This window comes from Protopterus annectens, chromosome 15.part0, assembly GCF_019279795.1.
Source record: "Protopterus annectens isolate FY-2018-M chromosome 15.part0, PAN1.0, whole genome shotgun sequence".
Classification (NCBI taxonomy): domain Eukaryota; kingdom Metazoa; phylum Chordata; order Ceratodontiformes; family Protopteridae; genus Protopterus; species Protopterus annectens.
In genome coordinates, this window is record NC_056749.1 from 425,320,679 (window position 1) to 425,343,907 (window position 23,229).

At 39.9% G+C, this 23,229-nt stretch overlaps 1 protein-coding gene across 1 annotated transcript in view; it reads left to right on the forward strand.

The window, feature by feature from the left end:
* The window catches only part of CD99L2 (CD99 molecule like 2), a gene marked incomplete in the record, with an annotated part of 1,047,726 nt that overhangs the window by 332,942 nt on the left and 691,555 nt on the right, over positions 1-23,229 (forward strand). Inside the window, 1 exon segment of the mRNA XM_044057164.1 lies at positions 4,495-4,548. Within this exon segment, the coding sequence (XP_043913099.1) occupies positions 4,495-4,548 (54 nt within the window).

Here is a 23,229-nt window from a genome sequence, read left to right on the forward strand (position 1 = left end):
AATGCCAAGCACTTATTTTTTGGCAGCACCCTTAGGGGGAAAGCTAGCACTTTTTTCACAAAATTGGCACAAGATCACCCAGGACAAATGGGACTTAAATATAGTCTCTCAGGGTTACAGGTTCCACTTTCACACCCTTCCAAAGGCAAAAGGTATGCCAGACCTGCCACACAATCAATGGGCAGAGGCACAAAAACAAGTTTCATCTCTCATGGACATGGGGGCTATTCAGCCAGTGCCACAACAAGAGCAGGGACAAGGATTTTACTCAAGACTTTTCTTAGTACCAAGAAAGGACAAAGCCTGGAGACCAATTCTGGACCTGTCTATTCTAAATACTTTTTTGGACGTCCCAAAATTCAAAATGTTGACTCTACAGCAGCTTCTGCCCATGCTGAGCAAGAAGGCTTGGCTTGTAACTTTGGAGCTCAGAGGCATACCTGCATGTCCCAATCAGACAATCTTGCAAAAGATACCTCAGATTCATAGTGGGCTCAATGCACTACCAATTCTCTGCACTGCCCTTTGGCTTATCTACTGCGCCCAGGGTCTTCACAAAATGCCTGGCACCAGTAATTGCATTTTGCAGACAAAGAGGAATTCAAATATATCCCTACTTGGACGACTGCCTTATTCAAGCAAAGACCAAAGATATTCTACTACAGCATCTGGCGTTTGTAAAAAGATTACTAATTTGCCTAGGGTACACAGTAAACGAAAATAAATCAAAACTAGTACCCTCTCAAGAGATAATATTCCTGGGTGCAAGCTTAAATACAACTGCCCAGCTGGCTTATCTCACGCCAGACAAACAAAGGCAACTTACTTCAAAAACATGGCAACAAAGACCCAGTTATCTGCAAGAAAAATTCTGCAGGCTCTGGGCTACATGGCATCCTGCATTCTACTAATTCCATATGCAAAACTGCATATGAGGAAGCTACAATGGTATCTAAAAAGTGTTTGGACTCAACATTGCCACAGCCTGGAAACAGAAATTACTCACATTCTCTGCTTGCAACAGGAATTTCAATGGTGGGCACAGGCCTGTCACCACAACAAGGGACAGCCATTCACCTTACCCACTGCCAGGCAGACACTAACAACAGATGCATCAGATTATGCCTGGGGGGCGCACATGGCAGGAAAATGCATTCAGGGCACATGGCCCACAAACCAAATGCATCTTCATATCAGTGAAAGAGATAGCTGTACAAAATGCCCTGACAGCCTTCAAGGACCTACTTCATTCAGGACAACTACTGATAAAGACAGACAATACTACAGTCATGTGGTACATAAACAAGCAAGGGGGCATGCATTCCTACCCACTCTGCAGACAAGCCATGACTTTGTGGAACACAGCATTGACTTATCAAGTACATCTGCAAGCACAATTCCTGCCAGGAAAGACAAATACTTTGGCAGATGAACTAAGCAGAAACCTCATGGATCCTCACGAGTGGAAACTAGATCCACAAATCTTCAACATGATAACAGGGAAATGGGGATGCCCAGATATAGATCTATTCGCCTCCCCTGACAACTGCCAGCTAGAGAAATTCTGCACTCAGACTTATCACAAGCAAGCATGGAAAGTGGTCACCCTTTCATTCAGGTGGAAATCCCTTACTGTATATGCTTTCCCTCCTCTGCCTCTCCTCTCCAAGGTACTCCTAAAGATCAGACAAGAGAAGCCAAAAATTATACTGATTGCCCCAGACTCGCCACGCCAGCACTGGTACCCAATCCTAAAGAGCTTGTCTCAAGGCCCAGCCTGGACATTGCCTCTAATACCTCATTTGCTGACCCAACAGAACAATCAGATCCTACACAGCCAACTCAGAACCCTAAATCTGGCTGCATGGCGGATAATGTAATCATTCAGTACACACCTCTCTCTAAAGCAGTTATGGATGTTATTTTGGAGGCCAGGAGGCCCAGCACCAAAAAATCTTATGCAGAAAAATGGAAGAGATTCTGTGCTTGGAACCAAGCGCAGGGAATGGACATGCTTGTACCAAATATTCCTCAGATTTTGCAATACCTAACTGAGATGCTGGACAAAGGCCTATCCTTCTCATCAATTAAGATCCATGCCTCTGCCATTTCAGCTCATTACAATATGGACCCACCTATTTTTTCTCATCCACTGCTAAGACAGTTTCTCAGAGGGGCCAAAAACATAAGACCTCCAAGGAGAGCTCCAATACCTGCATGGGACCTCAATTTTGTCTTGGAAAAACTCACACTGCCTCCTTTTGAGCCAGCCACTACAGCAGAGATAAAGTACTTGTCATGGAAAACAGCTCTTCTCCTAGCAATAACTACAGCAAGAAGAGTCTCAGAGTTACAGACACTAATGGCTGTGGAACCTTTTATTTTCCATCAGGACAGGGTTTCTCTAAGGACAAATGTGACATTTATGCCTAAGGTAGTGTCCAGTGTGGCACTTAACCAAGCCATACATTTGCCTACCTTTTATCCAAACCCACAGAATAAGGGGGAGAGACTTCTGCATTCTTTGGACATACACAGACAGCTATACTTTTACTTGGACAAAACAAAAGCCTTCAGAAAGACTGAGCAACTCTTAGTGGCATATGCTGCAGGATCGCAAGGAAAAGCCATTTCAAAGCAGACTATTTCAAAATGGATAGGCCACTGCATTCGTTTCTGCTTGTCATAACATGGCATATCAGTGCCCAAGGGCATTAGGCCACATTCTACCAGAGCAGCAGCCACTTCAGCAGCCTTCCTCAGAGGGTACCAACCAAGGACATTTTGGAGGCTGCAACCTGGACTTCAGTGCACACTTTTACAAAGCACTACCATTTACCTCTCTACTCTAAATCCAGAGCAGGCTTTGCCACTGCAGTTCTGCAGGGCCTCATAGCCACTCCAAACTCTATTTAGGCCCAGCCACCCAACCTCAGCTTTGGGATTCAACCCAAGTGTAATGACTGCAACAGTGAAACACGAAGAACATAGTACAGTTGTGTACCTACCGTAAATGTAGATGTTCGAGTGTATTCACTGTTGCAGTCCAGGTTACCCACCCACCATCCCCCTCTCTTTGCTGGGACGTATCTGTACTTCTCTCTCCTATACAACCTATGTGGTGTATTTGCTTGTAGATGAAGGTATTGTTTATTTTAGTGCATGCTTTTATTAGCAATTTTTTTTTTAGCTTACCCTTTTGGGGCACCTGACATCTGGGGCAAGAAAAACTGAAGAAAATGGCGTTGGTTGCATATTTTATACCCCTGGCGCACTGACGTCAGGGAAGAGGCGAAAACAACTGACACCGGACCAGGACTTTGGAATTCAGGCCGACTGCGGGTAGCCTGCCAGCAGGATAACCCATTTGTAATGACTTTAACAGTGAATACACTCGAACGTCTACATTTATGGTAGCTACACAACTGTACTTTTCATCATACTCCAGTAATGTTTTTAGATTGTAACTTTTTTTAGAAAAAATAGGAGAATTATCAATACGTTTAAATCTGAATTTCTGTTCAATATGTTCCAATTTTCAAACAAAACTTGTTTGATGTTTTGACTGTCCAGGGTCCTGATCAGATGAGAAAATTTACTATGAAAGATTTTAACTCTTCTGTTCATATTACCCTATAAACCTTTCAAATTACAAATTAAGGAGACAAAGTGGTAGGTACCTTCAGAAGAAGATAAACTTCCTGGATTGAATGACATAGCAAGTACTTTTTTGTTGTTAAAGAGGTTACAGAAAATGTGTTTAATGTTAATATTTTTCATGCTTATTTGTATATCATTTGTTAACTAATTGTTTTTTTTTTTAAATGATGGTATAATGTAATGTGATTATTGTATAAAATGTGTGTGAAGATGTACTTAAATTATTCTGATGAAGCTGATAAAAGTCCTTTGTTTGAATCAAGATGAAAGCACTAAATCAGTGCATTTCATTGTGGTTGACTAGTGGATTTTTTGTTTTTCAGTTTTGTTATACCGATCCTTCTTTCCGTTATTGCTTTTTTTTCTTGGTTATGTCAAAAAGAGTTTTCAAATAAAAGTTAACTACTGATTTTAATAGAGTAGATATCATATGAATCACATCATCTTAAGTAAAGAGTTTATACAGTATTGTCCTTAAGCATGCAACTACATTGTCAAAACATCTTTGGCAATAATAACAAATAATGTAACTTGACAATGTTTACTGTTATCAGCTACATAAACGCATGCAAGTGATTTAGGTGTGACTGGCTTAAATACTATTTAATGTTGACTGAAATTAACTATGCATTGTTAATATTTAATGATAATATAGACACTTAAGCACTGTGCTACTACTGGTCTCAGTCAGTGTGGCATGCCAAAAAGAGTGGTAACACAACAGATTATTTATGCTTTTTTGAAAACTGCTTTCCACACACACAGTAAGGCTACATTGTTCTGCAGTTTCATTGATAGTGGTTGACAGTTTTTTGTCTTTCTTTCCAAATTTAGGAAGTGGTCAAGACATTAGTTTGTACGATGCTCTGGATGACACAACACTCAAACGTGAGTAATACAAGAATCCTTATGTCTAGTCACCCCCATATACAGTCATATGTGCAGTTTTGTTTTAAAGATAGTGCCATTTCTAGTAATGTCTGTTCTTCTACACATATTCAACAGTATATTTTCAGTACACAAGAAATAAAATAAAAAACATAAAAATATGCACATATATAAAACAAATGCATCATCTCATTTTTAATACTGGCTTCATCGGAACAACTTAATTCAACCCCTTCCCATGATCAGCTCTAAGCTTAACTGTCCAACTAACTTCCTTTGCCTCAGTCCTATTCCTTATATCACCCATTCTAATTCCTGGCATAGTCCTGTCAATAATAAGGAAAGTGAATCTATGCAAATCACCCATGGCTGAAACATGCCTAGCCAGGGCATTTGTTTGGACCTGATTCTGTATATCATACACATGCTCCCTAATCCTTAGCCTAAACATTCTGTCCGTCTTACTAATGTAAAGTGCACTGCAACCTGGCAGATAGCCAAGTATACAAAAAGAAAGGCCAGCACCAGGGACTCAAGCAAATAATCAATTTATTTCACCTTAGTTCAGACCGGTTTCGGCAACATGCCTTCCTCAGTGATCATGTTGCCGAAACCGGTCTGAACTAAGGTGAAATAAATTGATTATTTGCTTGAGTACCTGGTGCTGGCCTTTCTATTTGTATGCTATTGGATTTGTGTTGCCTTGCACCAGTTGTACTTGCTAGCTCGACTAGGAAGGAGATAGCCAAATATACCAGGTGTTCAGTGCAACAATTATCCTACACTCTAAAAGTGAATCTCCTATGCAAGTCCAGATGATCGAACACCCCCTAGAATTGATATATCCACACTGATAACATTTGTCACAGGGATTGGTACTTAAACTTTGGTTTCTGCTTTCCATATTTGTTCTGGGATAGCATAGCATTCTTTTCATATTTTTATATAAGAAATTACGCTTAGGCCCTACAACCTCCCTAACAGATTGTTCCATCATCTAAATAGGCCAATATTTCTTATAAATGTCTACTATTGGTCTAATATTATATGTGTACTTAATAGTACCCTAACCTGAGGGGCATGCTCCCTATTACATCTTCCATTATCACCCTTCATATTTCTCTCAGAAAAATATGGCCTAGCTGTCGTGTCCCTCAGCCCACTTACTGAAGTGATAGTACTGGATATTGCACTCTGTTTGTACCCTCTATCAACCAACTTCTGTTCAGTATTAATCAATTCCTCATTAAAAGCGAACACATCTGTATTTAAGTGAGATGCCCTCATACTCTGCCCCTTTACAATATTATTAAAAACATGTTTGGGGTGCATGCTTGTCCTATATAGCAAGGTATTCCTGTAACAATCTTTCCTGTGTATTGTGGTATTAACCAAACCAACAGTATCAATAGATACTGTAACTTCCAGAAAAATCTATCCTATCCCTAGAATGTTGCTGGGTAAATCTAAAAAAATCTGTGGAGGTATTCAAATATTGATGGAAATTAATTAGCTCATCTTCCGCACCCAACCACAATAGGAAGAGGCCATCCACAAACCTGCAGTATAATCCTATACGAGTACTAAAAGAACCCTCAACAATAAATTCCTTCTCCCATGTGGCCATTACAAGGTTGGCGTAGCTATGGGCACATGGAGTGCCCATATCTATGCCATTCTTCTGCAAATATATCTGTTCATCAAACACAAATATATTGTTCTCCGACACAGTTTCTATTAAAAATGTGTATAAGTTGATGATTCTACTATCCAATTCCTCCCTTGTCTATAAGAATTCTTTTAACATCAAAATTCCTTTTTCTTTCGGAATTTTTGTAAACAATGATTGAACATCCATTGTCACCATAATTACTTGCTTGGGATTAAATACCCATTTAAAATAGTCATATAAATTCTGGATAAAGTCCTTGGTATCCCTAATTACTACTTCATACACATCTAAATATGGCCGCAGTTTTTTTTCTAAATAAAAAGAGTTTCAGTACTCCATCCCCCTCCTGAAACAATAGGTCTTGTAGGAGGATCCCTTCCATCTTTATGGATTTTAGGCATACCCTGTATACTTGGAATTATAGGATTATGCACAATAAAATATTGCAACAAGTTGTAATCAATAAACATTCTGTTAAAGCACCATTGATATTATCAATCATCCCTTTCACATCCATTGCAGTAATTTTACTATACACATTACCATCTTCCAAAAAATCTTTCATCTTTTTAAAATAGAAAGTGCGATCCATCATAACAATAGGCCCACCCTTGTCAGCTGGATGAAAGCATAAATTCACGTCATTTTGTAACCTTCTAAGGCCAATTTTTCTGCCTTACTCATATTAACAAATTTCTTTTTACTTAAGTACATTACTATTATAAATAAGTCATAAATATCTTCAGTACACACTTTTTCAAATGCTCTCAAAATCGCATTATTGTTTGGGGTGAAAGTACTAAGTTTCAAAAACACATTTAGGTTAGCATGTTCACCAAACATAATATGCAAAGTCACTGACCTGAAAAAAACATTTCAAGTCCATAATAAACTCTGATATATCAGCCTGTTGAGAAGGTATAAACATCAGTCCCCTTTTTCAGACTGCTTCAATGGCTTACTTGAAATGTTCCATACTATTAAGTCTGGCTTTTCCACGTCTTCTTCAAGGTTTGAACGGACAACAGATACTCCTCTTCTGGTTTCCGCTTCATACGAGTTCTGCTTTTGGACCTCCCTCTGTGGTTTACTGCATGCACTACAGTAGGTAAAGGGTAGTTGCATAAAGAGCCACATCCTCCTTCATCTATAGATGTTTGCTCCCCTCTTCTGGTGGAAGGTAGTTGTTGCACTAAAGAACCACCATATGATGTTAAAGGCTGAGCAGTAGCTTTCCATTTTGTACCATCTATAGGAGGCGGGTCCTGCACCTGCCCCATTTGTGCTGGGTCATTGGAATTGTCAGTGTTCGGTTGGTTCATCATATTACTTGTTACCTTCTCCTCTAAACTCCGATCGGAGTTATGAATGGCAATCGAGTTAACTTCAGTAGTAATTCCTGCAGGGGGTGTCCCTCTTCTTTCATGGCTATAATTAGACTGTAGAAAAAAGCTGTCCAAATACCAGTAAAACGACCAATAGTCCATCAGTAATCCACTTTATTGAAAAACGAACACAGGAGCAACTACCATAAGCGCTTTCGTCTTAGGCACAAGACTTCATCAGATACTCCATCATTATTTTACTGTGTTATATAAACATTCTATTTACTGCAGTACTTTCAGTGGATATAAATTTGGAATTATTGATGTTGTTAGAAATTACATTGGGGGTGGTGACTACAAAAATATGTTGCTAAACAAAGAACTGGTATGGCAACTTAGGTTAAGGTCTAATGCACCACCTGGATTAAACGAATATATTTCTGTTAAACCAGTTTTGGTACAAAAATCTTCTACAGTATAATTACACTACATGTTCCATAAGTTTGCATAGTTGCACATTTGATTAACTATTTGCAACATAATACAAATACACATACATATATATACAAAAAATGTTTTTATCAATTTTGATTTAATGTTTTTTAGATCTAATATTCAGGAATATTCAAGAATATTTAGGTAATATTTTTAGTATGTGACTATATACATACATATATACAATATTTGAGGTTTTAAATTTCAGTATAGTATAAAATATTGTTTTATAATGACATTTTAATATTTTTGGTGATGTTGCTTTAAATAGTTAATTGTGAATGTTAATTACTTGGTGTTTGTATAAAAGACTAGTAAAATAATGATGGAGTATCTGATGAAGTCTTGTGCCTAAGACGAAAGCGCTTATGGTAGTTGCTCCTGTGTTCGTTTTTCAATAAAGTGGATTACTGATGGACTATTGGTCGTTTTACTGGTATTTGGACAGCTTTTTTCTGCATTCTTGGTTGGACTTTGGTTTTATTCCTTAACAGTACTTTATAATTAGACTGTGGTTAAAGTGGAGCCCTCACCAGCTCTTCTCACTGGATATTACTCAACTCTCACTGTACAGGTTTCAGCCATATAAAATCATGGCCCTGAATGAAGTCTCTCTTGTCCCTTTGAAGCTTTTTCTGCTTCTGAATGAGAAGTTTACACTCATATATAATGAGCAAGTTCATAATATAGCTGAGTTTTAAGTCAACTACATCAACAAGAAATTTAAAATGTAGTTGATCTTGTAAACTGTTTGCACAACCAATCGCTCCTCTTCAGGGCAGAAAGTCTATAATCAGTCGCATATAATTAAACCTCAGTTTGTTGTTCAACTTCTGCCAATCAACTGGGATATGTATTGCCATATGTGGGCATTTTCAAAATTCTTATGCCCCTTGGTATAACTTTAAATTTAATACATGCTTCCAGATGGAAGCGTTACATTTGAAATCGATTCAGCTTATACAGGCAATTCTCTAAATCAGTTAATAGTTCACGTAAGTGCAAACTATGTCAGTATCACTTTCTTCATGTGCAGCTACAAAAACGCTTTCATCAAGCAGTGGGTTTGAGTTTTTAACAAAACAGTTCTTTAATTTATCTTTAGAAGTCAAAAACCTTCATTCTGGGAGTTCTCCAAACGTACTGAAAATCCCGCTTGTATTTCAGGCACACCTCCTTCTGCCATTACTATAAGAAGATTAAGGAAGTGATTGATGCATTTGTTTTATATACGTGCATAATTTTATGTTTTTTATTTTTATTTTATTTCTTATGTATTGCAGATATATTGTTGAATATGTGTGTGTGGATGTGTTATTGTGTACACTATGCTTTTAAGAGATAGAGTAATTAGTCACATGACACATTTTTAATGTATAAAAGCACAAGGATGAGATTTGTAAATTGTCTGATGAAGCAGTAGTGAATACTGCAAAAGCATTCACATTGTGTTTGTTCTTAATAAAATATTGATCCTGAAGAGCTGCCACTTTGTGTTACCTCTCTCTACTGCTTAGTTTTTTTGTGGATTTGTGTTTGTGCTGGAGGAGGTATTTATCTGGTTTTGCTGGTTATTCTTCTTCTTCCAAGTCTAAAACGTAACTTAATGACATACAGGCACTTAAGAGAGTATGCAGTTTGTGTCAGTAACCATGATAACAGGGAAAGATAATGAATTACTGCAATGGTAAGTCAAATAAACAATATACTCAAGTACAATTGCGTCACTCAGTAACCAAAAAAAGTTAAAATTCTCTGAAAATTACTCTTAGTTCTCAAGCTTTGATCTAACCATAAAGAACAAGTGCTACGAAAAAACATTCATAACTAAAAATAAAATGAAACCGCACAGTATTCAGTGGGGGCCACACTCTGGGAGAATAAAGAAGTATTATAGAATGACTGGCCATTAATATTCAAAAATGAGCACACTGATTGGTCAGCCCAACTAGCATGCCTGTTGTAAATCGAGCACAAGTATTATCCATGATTGTTCCATGCAAAACAACTGCTCCAGCTTACTTGGAGTGTCGCATTGTCTAAAGACAGAGGGAATACAGGTTAAGGATCTATGTAATACAGTGAAATTAACCTGATGTTCATGATTTCCTTACAAAGGGAAGTATTCAGTGAAATGCTCCGTTAAGTACAGGAATTACAGGGTGTGCCTCTGGCTGAAAGGCTACAGGCACATAACACAGCTTTGAACCGTTTATTGAATAACATAGTACATGTGATGTAGCATGCAGCACAGAGCTTGAGTAGGAACTGTGAGAGGTGGCAGAGCAATTCATCAGCATTGATAACACAGGCTTACAGGTTTCATTAAGGATACAAGGATACCAATGTAACCTATTCAAACTTCATCACCAAACAGAAGGAGATCAGGTTAAAGTCCTCATGGCTGGGGGCTGTGAAAGTGAAAACCTCCACAATGTTAATTTAGTAGCATGCAAAAGAGCAAACCGTCTGTGTTTTTGACATGGCCAATAGTACAGTCACCAGTGGAACACTGGCAGGGACCATGCCCAATCAAGCAACTTCCAAAACAGAGTCACCATCAAAGAGGATGAAGTAACCACCACTCACCAGGAAGAAATAGTTAGCTGCAGAGTGAGCAGTAGAACTCCTGAAGCCCTCTCTAACTGCCCCAATATGGCAACACTTAGACGGGTACCTATCCCATCACCCACCACAGTGGGTGAAGCTCACCAAAGACAGGTGGGTTCAGGACATAATATCCAAAGTTTGCAAAATGCCATTCTTAAGCATCCCATCCGCTCCACCAAAGTTGTCGAAAGCTATACCACATGGCCAAAAATGATGGCAATCCAAGAGTTTCTACCTATTACAATATACCGAAATCTAAAAGGCCACAGCAGACCAGAAAATATAAGGATGTAACTCCAGATTCTCTTTTTTTGCCAAAGAAAACAAAGGACTTCAGACCCTTGTATCTCAGTGGTCTGAACTATTACATTGCAGAAGAAAAGCTCAGAATGGTCTCAGTTTAAAGCTTCTTAACCTGCCTGTTACTAGAAGATTTGATGGGCAATCTTACGATTTCCACGACTATTACATGAACATAAGAATCAGCACAGAGTCCCACTGTTTCCTGCTCGTCAGAGTCCATGTCAGTCACTACGAGTTCAGGATCATATCCTTCAGTACCACAACAGCCCCACGGCTTGTTAACTCAATGTATGGTAGTAGATGTTCTTCATGGGGCACTGCTGAAGTCACAGTGTATAAGGATCTCTGTCACTGGCTGTGTGCGATGTGTGGACTGACTTTCATTGCTGAGAATGCTTCATCCATGGCTGGACTGATATTGCCTTACCTCAGATGCCTTCATGTATGTCTCCACGTACATGGTGTATAGGTGGCATAGCACATATGTTTTACTTTTTCCCTGCTGCATTACTGGTTAGTTCAAAAGGGTGTGTCACAGTCCAGTTTCAGTGGAAGACTATGAATTAAGAGCATCAAGAGATAAGTACCCCATTGGGGACCTGATTTTTTTCTTGCTAATTTGTATATTGTACCTTATGCTAGAATTTGTATTTAGTAGACATCCAGGAACTGACTTCTATGCACAGATGTAAGGGGTATATCTGCTCTGGAAAAAGGCACTGCATGGTTCTGTAAGTTCTGAATTCCCAGTTAAGGATTCTATATACAATGCATCTTCTGCCTTGGTCGAGTGCATGACATGGATAACTATAGAATTTACCATGGATTTTGTCCCAAAAAACATTAGGAAAAAGGCCAAGGCCAAAGAAACTCTGTGTTGCTGAAGTCTTCCACCATGTCTGCAGAGTTGTAGCAGCAGGGCAGCACAGATAATATCTCTAAAAATGTGTCTCTACAGGGAGAAAGAAATGAACACCTGAAATTGTAGTCCAGGGGAGACTATTAAGTCTGAGGGTTCCAGGTCTGTGAGGGCACAGGGGCAGCCATAAACCTTAATGCCTGTTACTGCAAAAGTCTCAGATGTCACCCTCATGGGAGGGCATCATCCCTTTATTCCCTGACATGTCTTGCTGGACCAAAAAACAGGCTTTGTCGTCCTCATTGGATGGCAGCTACCTGATGTCCACCTTAGACTGCCATCTAATTATGAAGCAAAAGAAGGGCAGTATTTCCATAGTTTTGTTAAGGAAGGTATCTGTGCTTTAAGGTCAGAATTGAGGGACACAGCCCTAGAATTCTCAAATCTCCAACAACTGCTTAATTTTAAGACACCAGCATCTGTACCCAAGGCATTCTTTTTGTTCAAATAGGTGTTCCAACCAGGCATCTTCACAGAATTTGGTGAAGTTTGCTTCATTTACTCTGTAGTTTAAGCCATCATCAAGGCAACCCTATTGTTTTGTCACTCCTAACAGAAAGAGGGAGGTTTCCCCAATGAAAGATTCAGGCTTTTCTGAGTTTTCAAGAGGAAGAGGAACTGGTGTATAGCTCACTGATGAGCTTTTCTGTCCTCTAGGGTTTGACACAGATAATTATGGCATTTTGACCTCTAATTCTCCACCTGAGGACATGTCATTTAAAAGCACTGTCAGTCATGAGAGATTACTTCAAATAGTATTCACAAGAAGCTTTTAATTACCAGTAGAGGTATTGGGAAACTTCAGGGTCTAAGGCCTCCAAATACAGTGGTTATTCCTCCAGTCCAGGAAGCCCTTTTAGATGTTTTCTAAATAGCATAATTGGAGCAGATTTTTAAACCCTTGTTCCCAAGAAGTCTGAGAGATTCTGTGGGATTCAGGAATTTCATTCGTTTCTGTATAACAACCCTTTTGCAAATCTAGAAACAATGTCCCTGGAAACTACTAAGAGAAATAGACCAACTCTGGGGAGGGTACTTTTCTCAGTGACAAGGAAAGGTGACCGATAGAAAAGTTTGGAGGAAAGTATATACCTCATCAGTCCTGGCCTTCGGGGCCATAAATATTCAGGGCCACATCCCGAAATATCATCAGGCAAGTTTGATAGTTGGGAGGAATGCAAGTTTTTTTTTTAAATACCTTTATTGAATTATCACTTGTGACATTGGCAAACAAACCACATTAACAAGTTCACATTTACAAACATTATACACCACAGATACTGTTATATATCTTAGAATCTAAGCAACATTAAATGAATTATTCAGTTCCTGCATTCTGTTTAACCTCATTCCTCCTTCAAAACATTTTTTGGCATGCATTGTTACAATTTCTATTTTTTTATGTAATTTACTTTACCCTTTTCTAAAGATACTATTTCCTGTTCTTTTATCTATGTTACAATTATAGTACTTCATGTGTAGTTGGTTTAGATTTTGATTTCCATTTTCTAGTAATTGCTTTTTTGGCAGCCACCAGAATTAAACTTAACAAGGCCTTATTATGTTTAGGCAATTCAGATCCTGCATCTCAGCTCATTTCCTTAGTTACACTCATTTACTCGCCCAGTATTCCTGGCAGAGTACTCTGAAGGGATTTTTTAAACTCTGCCAACTCATTACACTCCCAAAACATATGTTCTCATTTACTTATTTCTTCCCCACTACACCTCCCAACATTAAAACATAAGTTCCCATTTACTTATTTCTTCCCCATTACACCTCCCAACATTTGCAATTTACCCAAGGAAAAATTATTTGGAGTTTGTTGAGGTATAAAAGTATCTATACAAACAGTTCCAGGAAAAAAATTAACTCTTCTAGTTTTTGCATATCTGGGAGCCATACATGGGTCTGTATTACATAATCAAACTTTCAAAAGTTCGACTGTCATATGGTCAACACCATATGATCGAACTTTTAAAAGGTCAGTCATATGGTTGACACCATATGATCGAACTTTTAAAAGTTTGAATTTCTAATAAAAAAATAAATAAACTACACAAATAACCTACCTGAAAGTTTTAAGCGGGGGGGAGCACCCCCCTCCCCCACACTCTTTAAATATACCAACTCCGAGATCAAACTACAGTGCAGAAAATGGAAATCTTCCCTTTCAGCACTGTACGGAAATCTCCATTAAAAAGTTCAAACTTTCAAAAATTCAATCATATGACACTCGAACTTTTGAAAGTTCGATTATCTAATACAGACCCGCCATACATATATCCTTCCATTCTTTCTTTCTGAATTGCATAACCAATCTCTCTTCCCAATGTTTTCTGACCTCTTCTGATTGATTTCTGTAGTTATTGTGTAATATTTTATATGCTCTACTAATTATCCCTTTTTTAACAGCAGCTTCTTTTCTAGATTAAACTAAAAACTCTACAACTGCTGTTTTTTCACTTAGGAGTATTTTTATCCTCTTCCCAATCTATTACCTTTCCTTCTCTAAGTATTTGTTCCCAATGCTTTAGTTGCTTTGTCATCTTTATCCAGTAAATTCTAGCCCCCGTTTGTCTATTCTCTGCATCCCTAATTGCAGTCATTCCTATTGGCAGAATCTCCTTTCTGTATTCCCATGTTGGCTTAGGTCTTAGAAAACTTTCTGCTGTTTTATGAATATAATATTCTGTATGACTGTTGTTGTTCTCCCTTAAGGATATGAGTCCCAAATTCCATTCTTTCCTTATTCCTTGAATTACCTCCCTGCTTCATTATCATCCCTTTCTGCTTTTATTTGCAGCCTTCTGCTTCTGTTATGTCGAAGAGCCTTAACTGTGTAGCTCTAAAATATCCCTTCAAATCAGGTAATCCTAAACCTCCTTGTTCCACTGGGAGGTTCAGCTTATCCCACTTGAATCGTACTCTTTTTTTCTCCAAAATAAAATCATGCATCTCTTTATTAATTACCATCTACAACTTCTTCTCTGGTTGACAAAAATATGTCCAACCTGTGTATAAAACTAAAGGGACCAACACATTTTTATTGCTTATATATTGCTGTCCATATCCATAGCCAAGACCTTCCACTTTCTCAGTTATTGTGTTATATTTTGTTTAGTCTCTTCTCACATATCATTAACTGCCATAACTGTATCATTTTAATCCATAACCCTAAATACTACATTTATCATGTCCCCATGAATATGGATATTGCTGGACCAATTAATGTGTGGGTACATAGCTTATAGCTATAGCCTTTGCTTTATCTTCATTAAGTTTATATCCTAAAAAAACCTGGAACCATCTCAGAGTATTCCACAACACTGAGATGTCCTTTTCTGGGTCCATCAGTTACAAAGTAATATCTGCAAATAAGCCAACTTTTCAGGAACACATTACCAATTATTTCCTTGAATTTCTGAGTCCCTTATTTTCTTTGCTAGTGGTTCTTAATATAATGCAAATAACCCCTGCCTGGCTTCTCTGTTCAAACACAACTTATTAGAGAGGAACCCTCACACTTTGATTTTTGCCTCCGATCGCTCATATATCATTCTAATTAACTTTATTATTGTGTCAGGAAATGCAAGTATTTCCATTGCCTTACTCATAAAATCCCAGCTTACTCTGCTGAATGCTTTCTCTGCATAAAGGCTCACCAATAACAGTGTTAATTTCTTAGATTCTCTTTCCTTTTGTATCATCATTGTTCTATTAATGTTGTCCAATGATGCTCCATATACATCAGTTTTGGTGTCAACTTTGCCGTTTGTTTACCAGTTATAGACATGCACACTTAATCATGGTTTACATTTGGAATGGGCCTATAAGAAGCTGGATCAACATTCAGCATAGCTTTTCCCCCAGGATGTTGGTGCCTCCCTTCCTTTTAAAATACTGTGACAAAACCTTCCAGATCTTTATCACTTTCTTTCCTCCTGGCTTCTAAACTTCCACCTGAATACCACAATTCCTGGAGATGTTCCTGTAGATTGGTTATATTTCACCATTTTGTATCTCATCTCCTCCTACCTTAAGTGTTGGTTGTTGAGCCTCATCTACCTCTAACCCTGGCAGACTTAAGTCTTCAAAAAAAAATGTATTTATTTATTTATTTATTTTATATTTGTTGACTGGGATTGTCCGACTGTGCTGAAGAGCCCTTTTTCAGCGGAGGCCCGGGGAGAAAAGCTCCAACATTTTAAAAGTTTTCATTATAAATTAGCATTAAAAGGAATGTTACAGGATTATTACAAGGCATTAAATAGAAGTACAATGTTATACAGTGTCAGTAATCATGAGTATAGCAAAGCTGTTTCAAGATGTATATAAAGAAATGTGTCATTAAGATGAATATAATTTTTGGGGTAAGTGGTTACAAAAATCCAGTTTTATCATAATGTAGTTGCATGAAGGCAAGACAATTACAGTAGAATGTTTCTCTGAGGCGATTTGCTTAATAGATTTTAGAAGACAGTAGAAAGAGTAGTCAAGGAAGTTTAGAGAGAGCTAGTGAGAAGAGTGAGTTAAGGGCAGAAAGTAGGTTAAGGTATGAGAAGTAGGGGCAGTGGCAGAACCAGTGACTTTTAAAATGCTCTTTGGTGGCTGTCTTAAATTGTTTAGGATGCGTAAGGGTCCTGATTTCTAGTGGGAGCCTATTCCAAGCAATAGTAGGGTGATAGCTGTACATGTTGTGTCCAAATTTAGACTTGGGTTTGTAGATTTGTAGTAGGTCTTGGTTAGAGCTTTGGAGAGGTCTGGAGGGAGAATAATGTGAGATGAGAGAGGATAGTGCTGGGCAGTAGGAATGCTGGTATAGGATAGCATGGATGATCTGGAGCTGAGAGAGAAGAAGTTGATGGGGTAATTCAAGCCAGTTTAGCTGTTTTAGAGAGAGTGTGATGGGATTTGTAGGTTTGTTGGGCAGCAAATCTAGCAAACTTGTTGTAGGTAGATTCGAGTTTGGTCAGGAGTGCTGAGTTAAGATTTGTGAGAATTTGAGAATTGTACATTAGACTGGGTAGAAGGTAGGTAAGAGAGAGAGAGAGTACTCTTGGCTTCAGAGGTAAGGAATTTCTTGTTACAGTAAAGGAGCCTTCGTTTTGAATGAGCCTTTTTGATACAGTTATCAGCATGCAAGTCAAATTTAAGCTGATCGTTGATGGTTATGCTTAACAGCTTAGTGCTGGATTCTACCTGAATAGGAGTGTTATTAAGGGACCCTATGGAGAAGGAGGGTTTAATATTGTTAAACATTTTAGGTAGGAAGAGTAACAGCTTTGTTTTTTAGGGTTAAGGATGTGCTGGTTGTTGGAGAGCCATGTTTCAACTAAGTTAAAAGATGCCTGAGTAGCTGAGAAGAGCTTAGAGGGAGAGTTTGCTGTGGTGATGACTGTAGAATCATCTGCGTATTGCACTAAAGATGACTGAGGACAGGAGATATAGAGCTGATTAGTAAAGATATTAAAAAATAAAGGCCCTAGGATAGACCCTTGAGTACACCCATTTTTACAGGGAGAGGCGGGGAGCGTGCAGAGTGCCATCTCACTGATTGAGATCTATCTGTGAGATACTGGAGAACCATGCAACATTATCAGAGGGGAAGTTGAGGTTATGCAGTTTGTGCAGCAGAAGAATGTGTGAGACAGTGTCGAAAGCTTTTGAGAGGTCCAAGAATAGGCAGGTCATCAACGGCTACAGAGACAGTGTTGAAGAAGGATAATAGAGCTGTAGTGGTGCTATGTTTGGGTCTGAAGCCATGTTGAGTGGGTGTAAGCAGATTTTCCTGTATTAGATACTGCATAACTTGTTTATGAATACATTTTTCTAGTACTTTAGAGAGAGGGGAGAGGATAGGAATAGTTCTAAAGTTGGAGATATCAGAGGAGTTACCTCCTTTGTGTATAGGTAGAGTGTAGCATTGTTTCTATATGGAAGGGACTTTAGATTCAGAGAGAGAGAACGATTAATTGGGATAGATACAGGGAGAGCAAGAGAGCCAGCTGCTAGTAGAAAAAAGTGGAAGGAATATTGTCAGCTGATGCTGATCTTGGTTTTCATCTAGAGAGTAGAATTTTGATGTAGCTAGTAGGTACAGGTTTGAGGGAGAAGGTATTTGAGGAGATAGTATTAGGAGTAGGTTCAGAAACGTTGGAGATGTTAGTAGTAGAGGAGTTTGGGTTAGGGTTCAGTAGCTTAGATACTGAATTGATAAAATAGATATTGAACATAGTGGCAGATGTTCTTCGTGTTTCACTGTTGCAGTCATTACATTTGGGTTATCCTGCTGGCAGGTTGCCCTCAGTCGGCCTGAATTCCAAAGTCTTGGGTCCTGCGTTGGTTGCTGTTGCCTCTTCCCTGACGTCAGGGGTATAAAAGATGCAGCCAACACCATTTTTATTCAGTCTTTCTTGCCGCGCGGTGCCCGAAGCAGAAGCAGTTCGCAAAGCCAGTCGGCCGACTCCTGAGATTTTCGTGTTCGAGTTTCAGATCCGAAGTCTTCATTTAAAAGCTAAGTACCCCATTGGGGAAACTTTTTTTCTTGCTCCAGACCGATGTCAAAAAAAGTTAATAATTGTATTTCTTGTGGGAAGCAAATACCTCATAAGGACTTTCATTCTTACTGTATTCCTTGCCTAGGCCCTGACCACGACGTTGCTAGTTGTCGGTTTTGTGCTAGATTTAACCAACGCACTATTAAGCGTTGGTACGATTTTGCATTAAGCTATTTTTGGTGAAGATTTAATTATACAATGTCGTCGAATAGCCATCTGACTACCGGAGTTCACAAAAAACACAAAGAAAAAGACAGGCAACCGAGGTCCAAAACCGACGACGAAGATTCTCCTAAGCAAGTCGCCGGTTCTCAGTGAGGCGCTTTCGCAGCCCCTGATGCCCGCTACTTTAGAGTTGCAGGCTGCTACTGACTCCCACGTGGAGTCGGCCAGTCCGCAGGAAACTCAAGGTATTGGAGCTTCAGAGATTATTCCCTCAGATGGGTCTGGAGCTACTGAGCAGGCATCGGCTTCTGAGGGTGTATTCAGACCTAAACAATTGTATATTAAACCAACTTCAAAGACTAAAACACCTTTAAAGACAAAGAAGCAAGTTCACCAGCCACAAGGACAGGCCTCCATGCCCAAAAAACAGATGCTCAAAATGGCCGAAGACTTAATTACCTTGATTAGGGGTTCCCATCCCCCTCCTGATAAGAGGCCTAGACGAGATAGACTATGAATCTTCAGATCAGGCTTCCATTTCTTCTGATTCCTCTTCTGATCAGGAATACCCCCCCCCCCCCCACGAGGATTCTGATGCTGAAGAATCAATTCCTTCAGCTTCTCCTCCTGAGGACTACTCTTTTGGGGAAGCCTTGTATACCATGAGGGAGCACTTCCACTGGGAGAGCCAATATTTTTCAGAATCTAAGAAAAGGCTCAGAGACTTCCTTTTACTTTCTCAACACAGGCCTCTAGCTATTCCACCGGTATTCGACATTGTTGATGATGTGTTCTTGGAGTCCAGTCTGACCCCTGACTCTTTACCTCCAGCTCCTGTTAAGCCAGACAGATTCTACAGGGTCCCTGACTCTCATAAATTCCTTTTCAAAAACCCTTCTGCAGACCCAGAAACTATTTCTCAGGGCCCAAAAGGGGTCAAGGCTTCTACTGCAAAAAAACCTACCCCCTCTGATAGGGATTCTAGGACTCTGGATAGTTGGGGAAAAAGATTTACACATCTGCTACTTTGGCTATAAGGGCCTTAAATTGCCAGTTTCATATGCTCAAATATCAACAATATATCATGACACTGCTTAAACAGAAAATGATGGCAAATTCTGAATGTGCAGAAAGCAAAGAAATATTGAATGCAGCTGAACAAGTTGGGAAGCATACTTTGCAATGTGGTTTTGATTCTCTGGAGGCCTCATGCAGGGCCGCTGTTATGGGTTCTTTCATTAAGAGGCATGCTTGGTTAAAAGAACAAAATCTGCCTGACCATGTTAAAGCAAAATTATTAGATGCTCCTTTACAAGATATCTCGTTTGGTGTTGAGGCACAAGAGGTGTTAAAGAAAATGAAAGACAAAACTAAATCTATGCAAACGGTCAAGGATTTATTACAGGTACAGCCACCTAGATTTAGCAGACACTGGCCTACAAAGAATTGGTCCTTTCCAGTCTCAGACAGACCTCAAAGGGGCAGATCCAGATGCCCCAGAGGCAGATCACAGCCGCAAGGATCCTACAGGTCTAAGCAGTGGAGTGCCTCTACCTCCAAAGGTGAAGAGGACAAATCACAATCATACAGGAAACAGTTCCAATGACTTCCCCCTGCCTGCACCAAGCACTTATCTTCTGGCAGCACCCTTAGGGGGAAAACTAGCACTTTTTTCTCAAAATAGGCACATTATAACCCAGGACAAATGTGTTCTAGACAGTGTCTCAAGGCTACAAGTTTAATTTCCATACTCTACCAAGGACAAATGGTTGGCCAGACTGCAAAACAATCAATGGGCAGAGGCTCAAAAACAAGTTGCAGCTCTCGTGGACATGAGGGCTATTCAACAAGTGCCTCAGCAAGAGCAGGGACAAGGATTTTACTCAAGACTGTTCTTGGTACTGAGAAAGGACCAAGCATGGAGACCAATACTGGACCTATCTATTCTAAACACTTTCCTGGATATACCAAAATTCAAGATGTTGACCTTACAGCAGCTTCTGCCCATGCTGGGGAGCAAGGCTTGGCTCATGACTTTAGACCTAAAAGAGGCATACCTGCATGTCCCAATCAGACAAACATGCAGAAGATTCCTCAGATTCAAGGCTGGCTCAAAGCATTACCAATTCTCTGCACTGCCCTTTGGCTCATCTACTGTGCCTAGGGTCTTCACAAAGTGCCTGGCACCAGTAATTGCATTCTGCAGACAAAGAGGAATACAAATATATCCTTACTTGGACGACTGCCTCATACAAGCAGAGAACAAGGACATTTTACTACAGCATCTGACGTTAGTGATAAGACTTTTAACATGCCTAGGGTACACAGTCAGCAAAAAGAAATCAAAACTAGTACCCTCTCAAGAGGTAATATTCCTGGGTGCAAGCTTAAATACAACTGCCCAGATGACTTATCTCACTCCAGGCAAACAAAGGCAACTGACTACCTATTTCAAGGAAATGACAACAAAGGCCCAATTATCAGCAAGAAAAATTCTGCAGGCTTTGGGCTTCATGGCATTCTGCTAATTCCATATGCAAGACTGCATATGAGGAAAATCCAATGGTACCTAAAAAGTGTTTGGATGCAACATTGCCACAGTCTGGAAACAATGATTACTCTAATTCCCTGCCTGCAACAGGAGTTTCAATGGTGGGCAAAGGCTTGTCACCAAAACAAGGGACAGCCATTCTCACTACCCCCAGCCAGGCAAAGCCTAACGACGGATGCATCAGATTATGCCTGGGGGATACACATGGCAGCAAGAGACATTCAGGGCACCTGGTCCACAAACCAAAAGCATCTGCATATCAATCAAAAAGAGATGCTAGCTATTCAAAATGCCCTGACAGCCATCAAGGACCTACTTCATCCGGGACAACTACTGAAAGACAGACAACACCACAGTCATGTGGTACATAAGCAAGCAGGGGGGTACTCATTCTTATCCCCTGTGCAGACTAGCCATGGCTTTATGGGACACAGCATTGACTTATCAAGTTCATCTGCAGGCACAGTTCCTACCAGGAAAGGAAAACACTCTGGCAGACGAACTAAGCAGAAACCTCATGGATCCCCACGAGTGGCACCTGGATCCACAAGTCTTCAGCATGATAACAAAGAAATGGGGATGCGCAGACGTAGATCTGTTTGCCTCCCCTCAAAACAATCCACTAAAAAGATTCTGCACGAGGACTTGTCACAGACAAGCTTGGAACGTGGATGCCTTCTCTTTCAACTGGACAAACCTATCAGTATATGCCTTTCCTCCACTACCTCTCCTCCCCAAGGTACTCCTAAATGTCAGGCAGGAAAAACCAAAAATGATTCTGATTGCCCCAGATTGGCCATGCCAGTACTGGTATCCGATCTTAAGGAACTTGTCCCAATGCCCAGCCTGGACCTTACCTCAAATACCTCATCTACTGTCCCAGAAAAACAGTCAGATTCTGCACGGCCAACTCAGGACCTTAAACCTGGCAGCATGGCGGATAATGTAGCCATACAAACCATACCTCTCAGTAAAGTGGTGATGGATGTCATTTTAGAAGCCAGAAGGCCTAGTACTAGAAAATCCTATGCTGGGAAATGGAAGAGATTTTGTGCCTGGAACCAAGCTCAAGGAACTGATGCAGCTGTCCCAAATATTCCTCAGATTTTGCAATACTTAACTGAGATGCTGGACAAAGGCCTATCTTTCTCATCGATTAAAATCCATGCCTCTGCCATTTCGGCTCATTACAATGCAGAGCCACCACTCTTTTCTCATCCTTTATTAAGGCAGTACGTCAGAGGAGCCAAAAACTTAAGGCCTCCAAGGAGAACGCCAATACCTGCATGGGACCTCAATTATGTCTTGGAAAAACTCACCTTACCTCCTTTTGAGCCAGCTGCTACTGCAGATATAAAATTCTTATCTTGGAAAACAGCTCTGCTCCTAGCAATAACTTCTGCAAGACGAGTTTCAGAGCTACAGGCTCTCATGGCCGTGGAACCCTTTATCATTTTTTATCCAGACAGGGTCTCTCTGAGAACAAACCCTACATTTATGCCTAAGGTGGTATCCAGTGTAGCCCTTAACCAAACTATTCATTTGCCAACCTTTTATCCAAATCCACAGAACAAGGGGGAGAAAATTCTGCATTCTTTGGACGTACACAGACAACTTAGATTCTACTTGGACAAAACTAAAGTTTTCAGAAAGACAGAACAAGTACTAGTGGCATATGCCACAGCATCACAAGGAAAGGCTATTGCCAAGCAGACTATTTCAAAGTGGATAGGTCACTACATTAGTTTCTGCTACTCACAGCATGGCAAACCAGTGCCTAAGGGCATTAGGCCACATTCAACCAGAGCTGCAGCCACTTCTGCAGCCTTTCTCAGGGGAGTACCAGCAAAAGACATTTTGGAGGCTGCTACTTGGAATTCAGTCCATACCTTTAAAAAACATTACAATCTGCCTCTTTACTCTAAATCCTGGGCAGGCCTTGCCACTGCAGTTCTGCAGGGCCTCATAGCTGCCCCTAATGCTGTTTAGCTCCAGCCCCCCAACCATAGCTTTGGGACTCAACCCAAATGTAATGACTGCAACAGTGAAACACGAAGAACATAGTACAGTTGTGTACATTT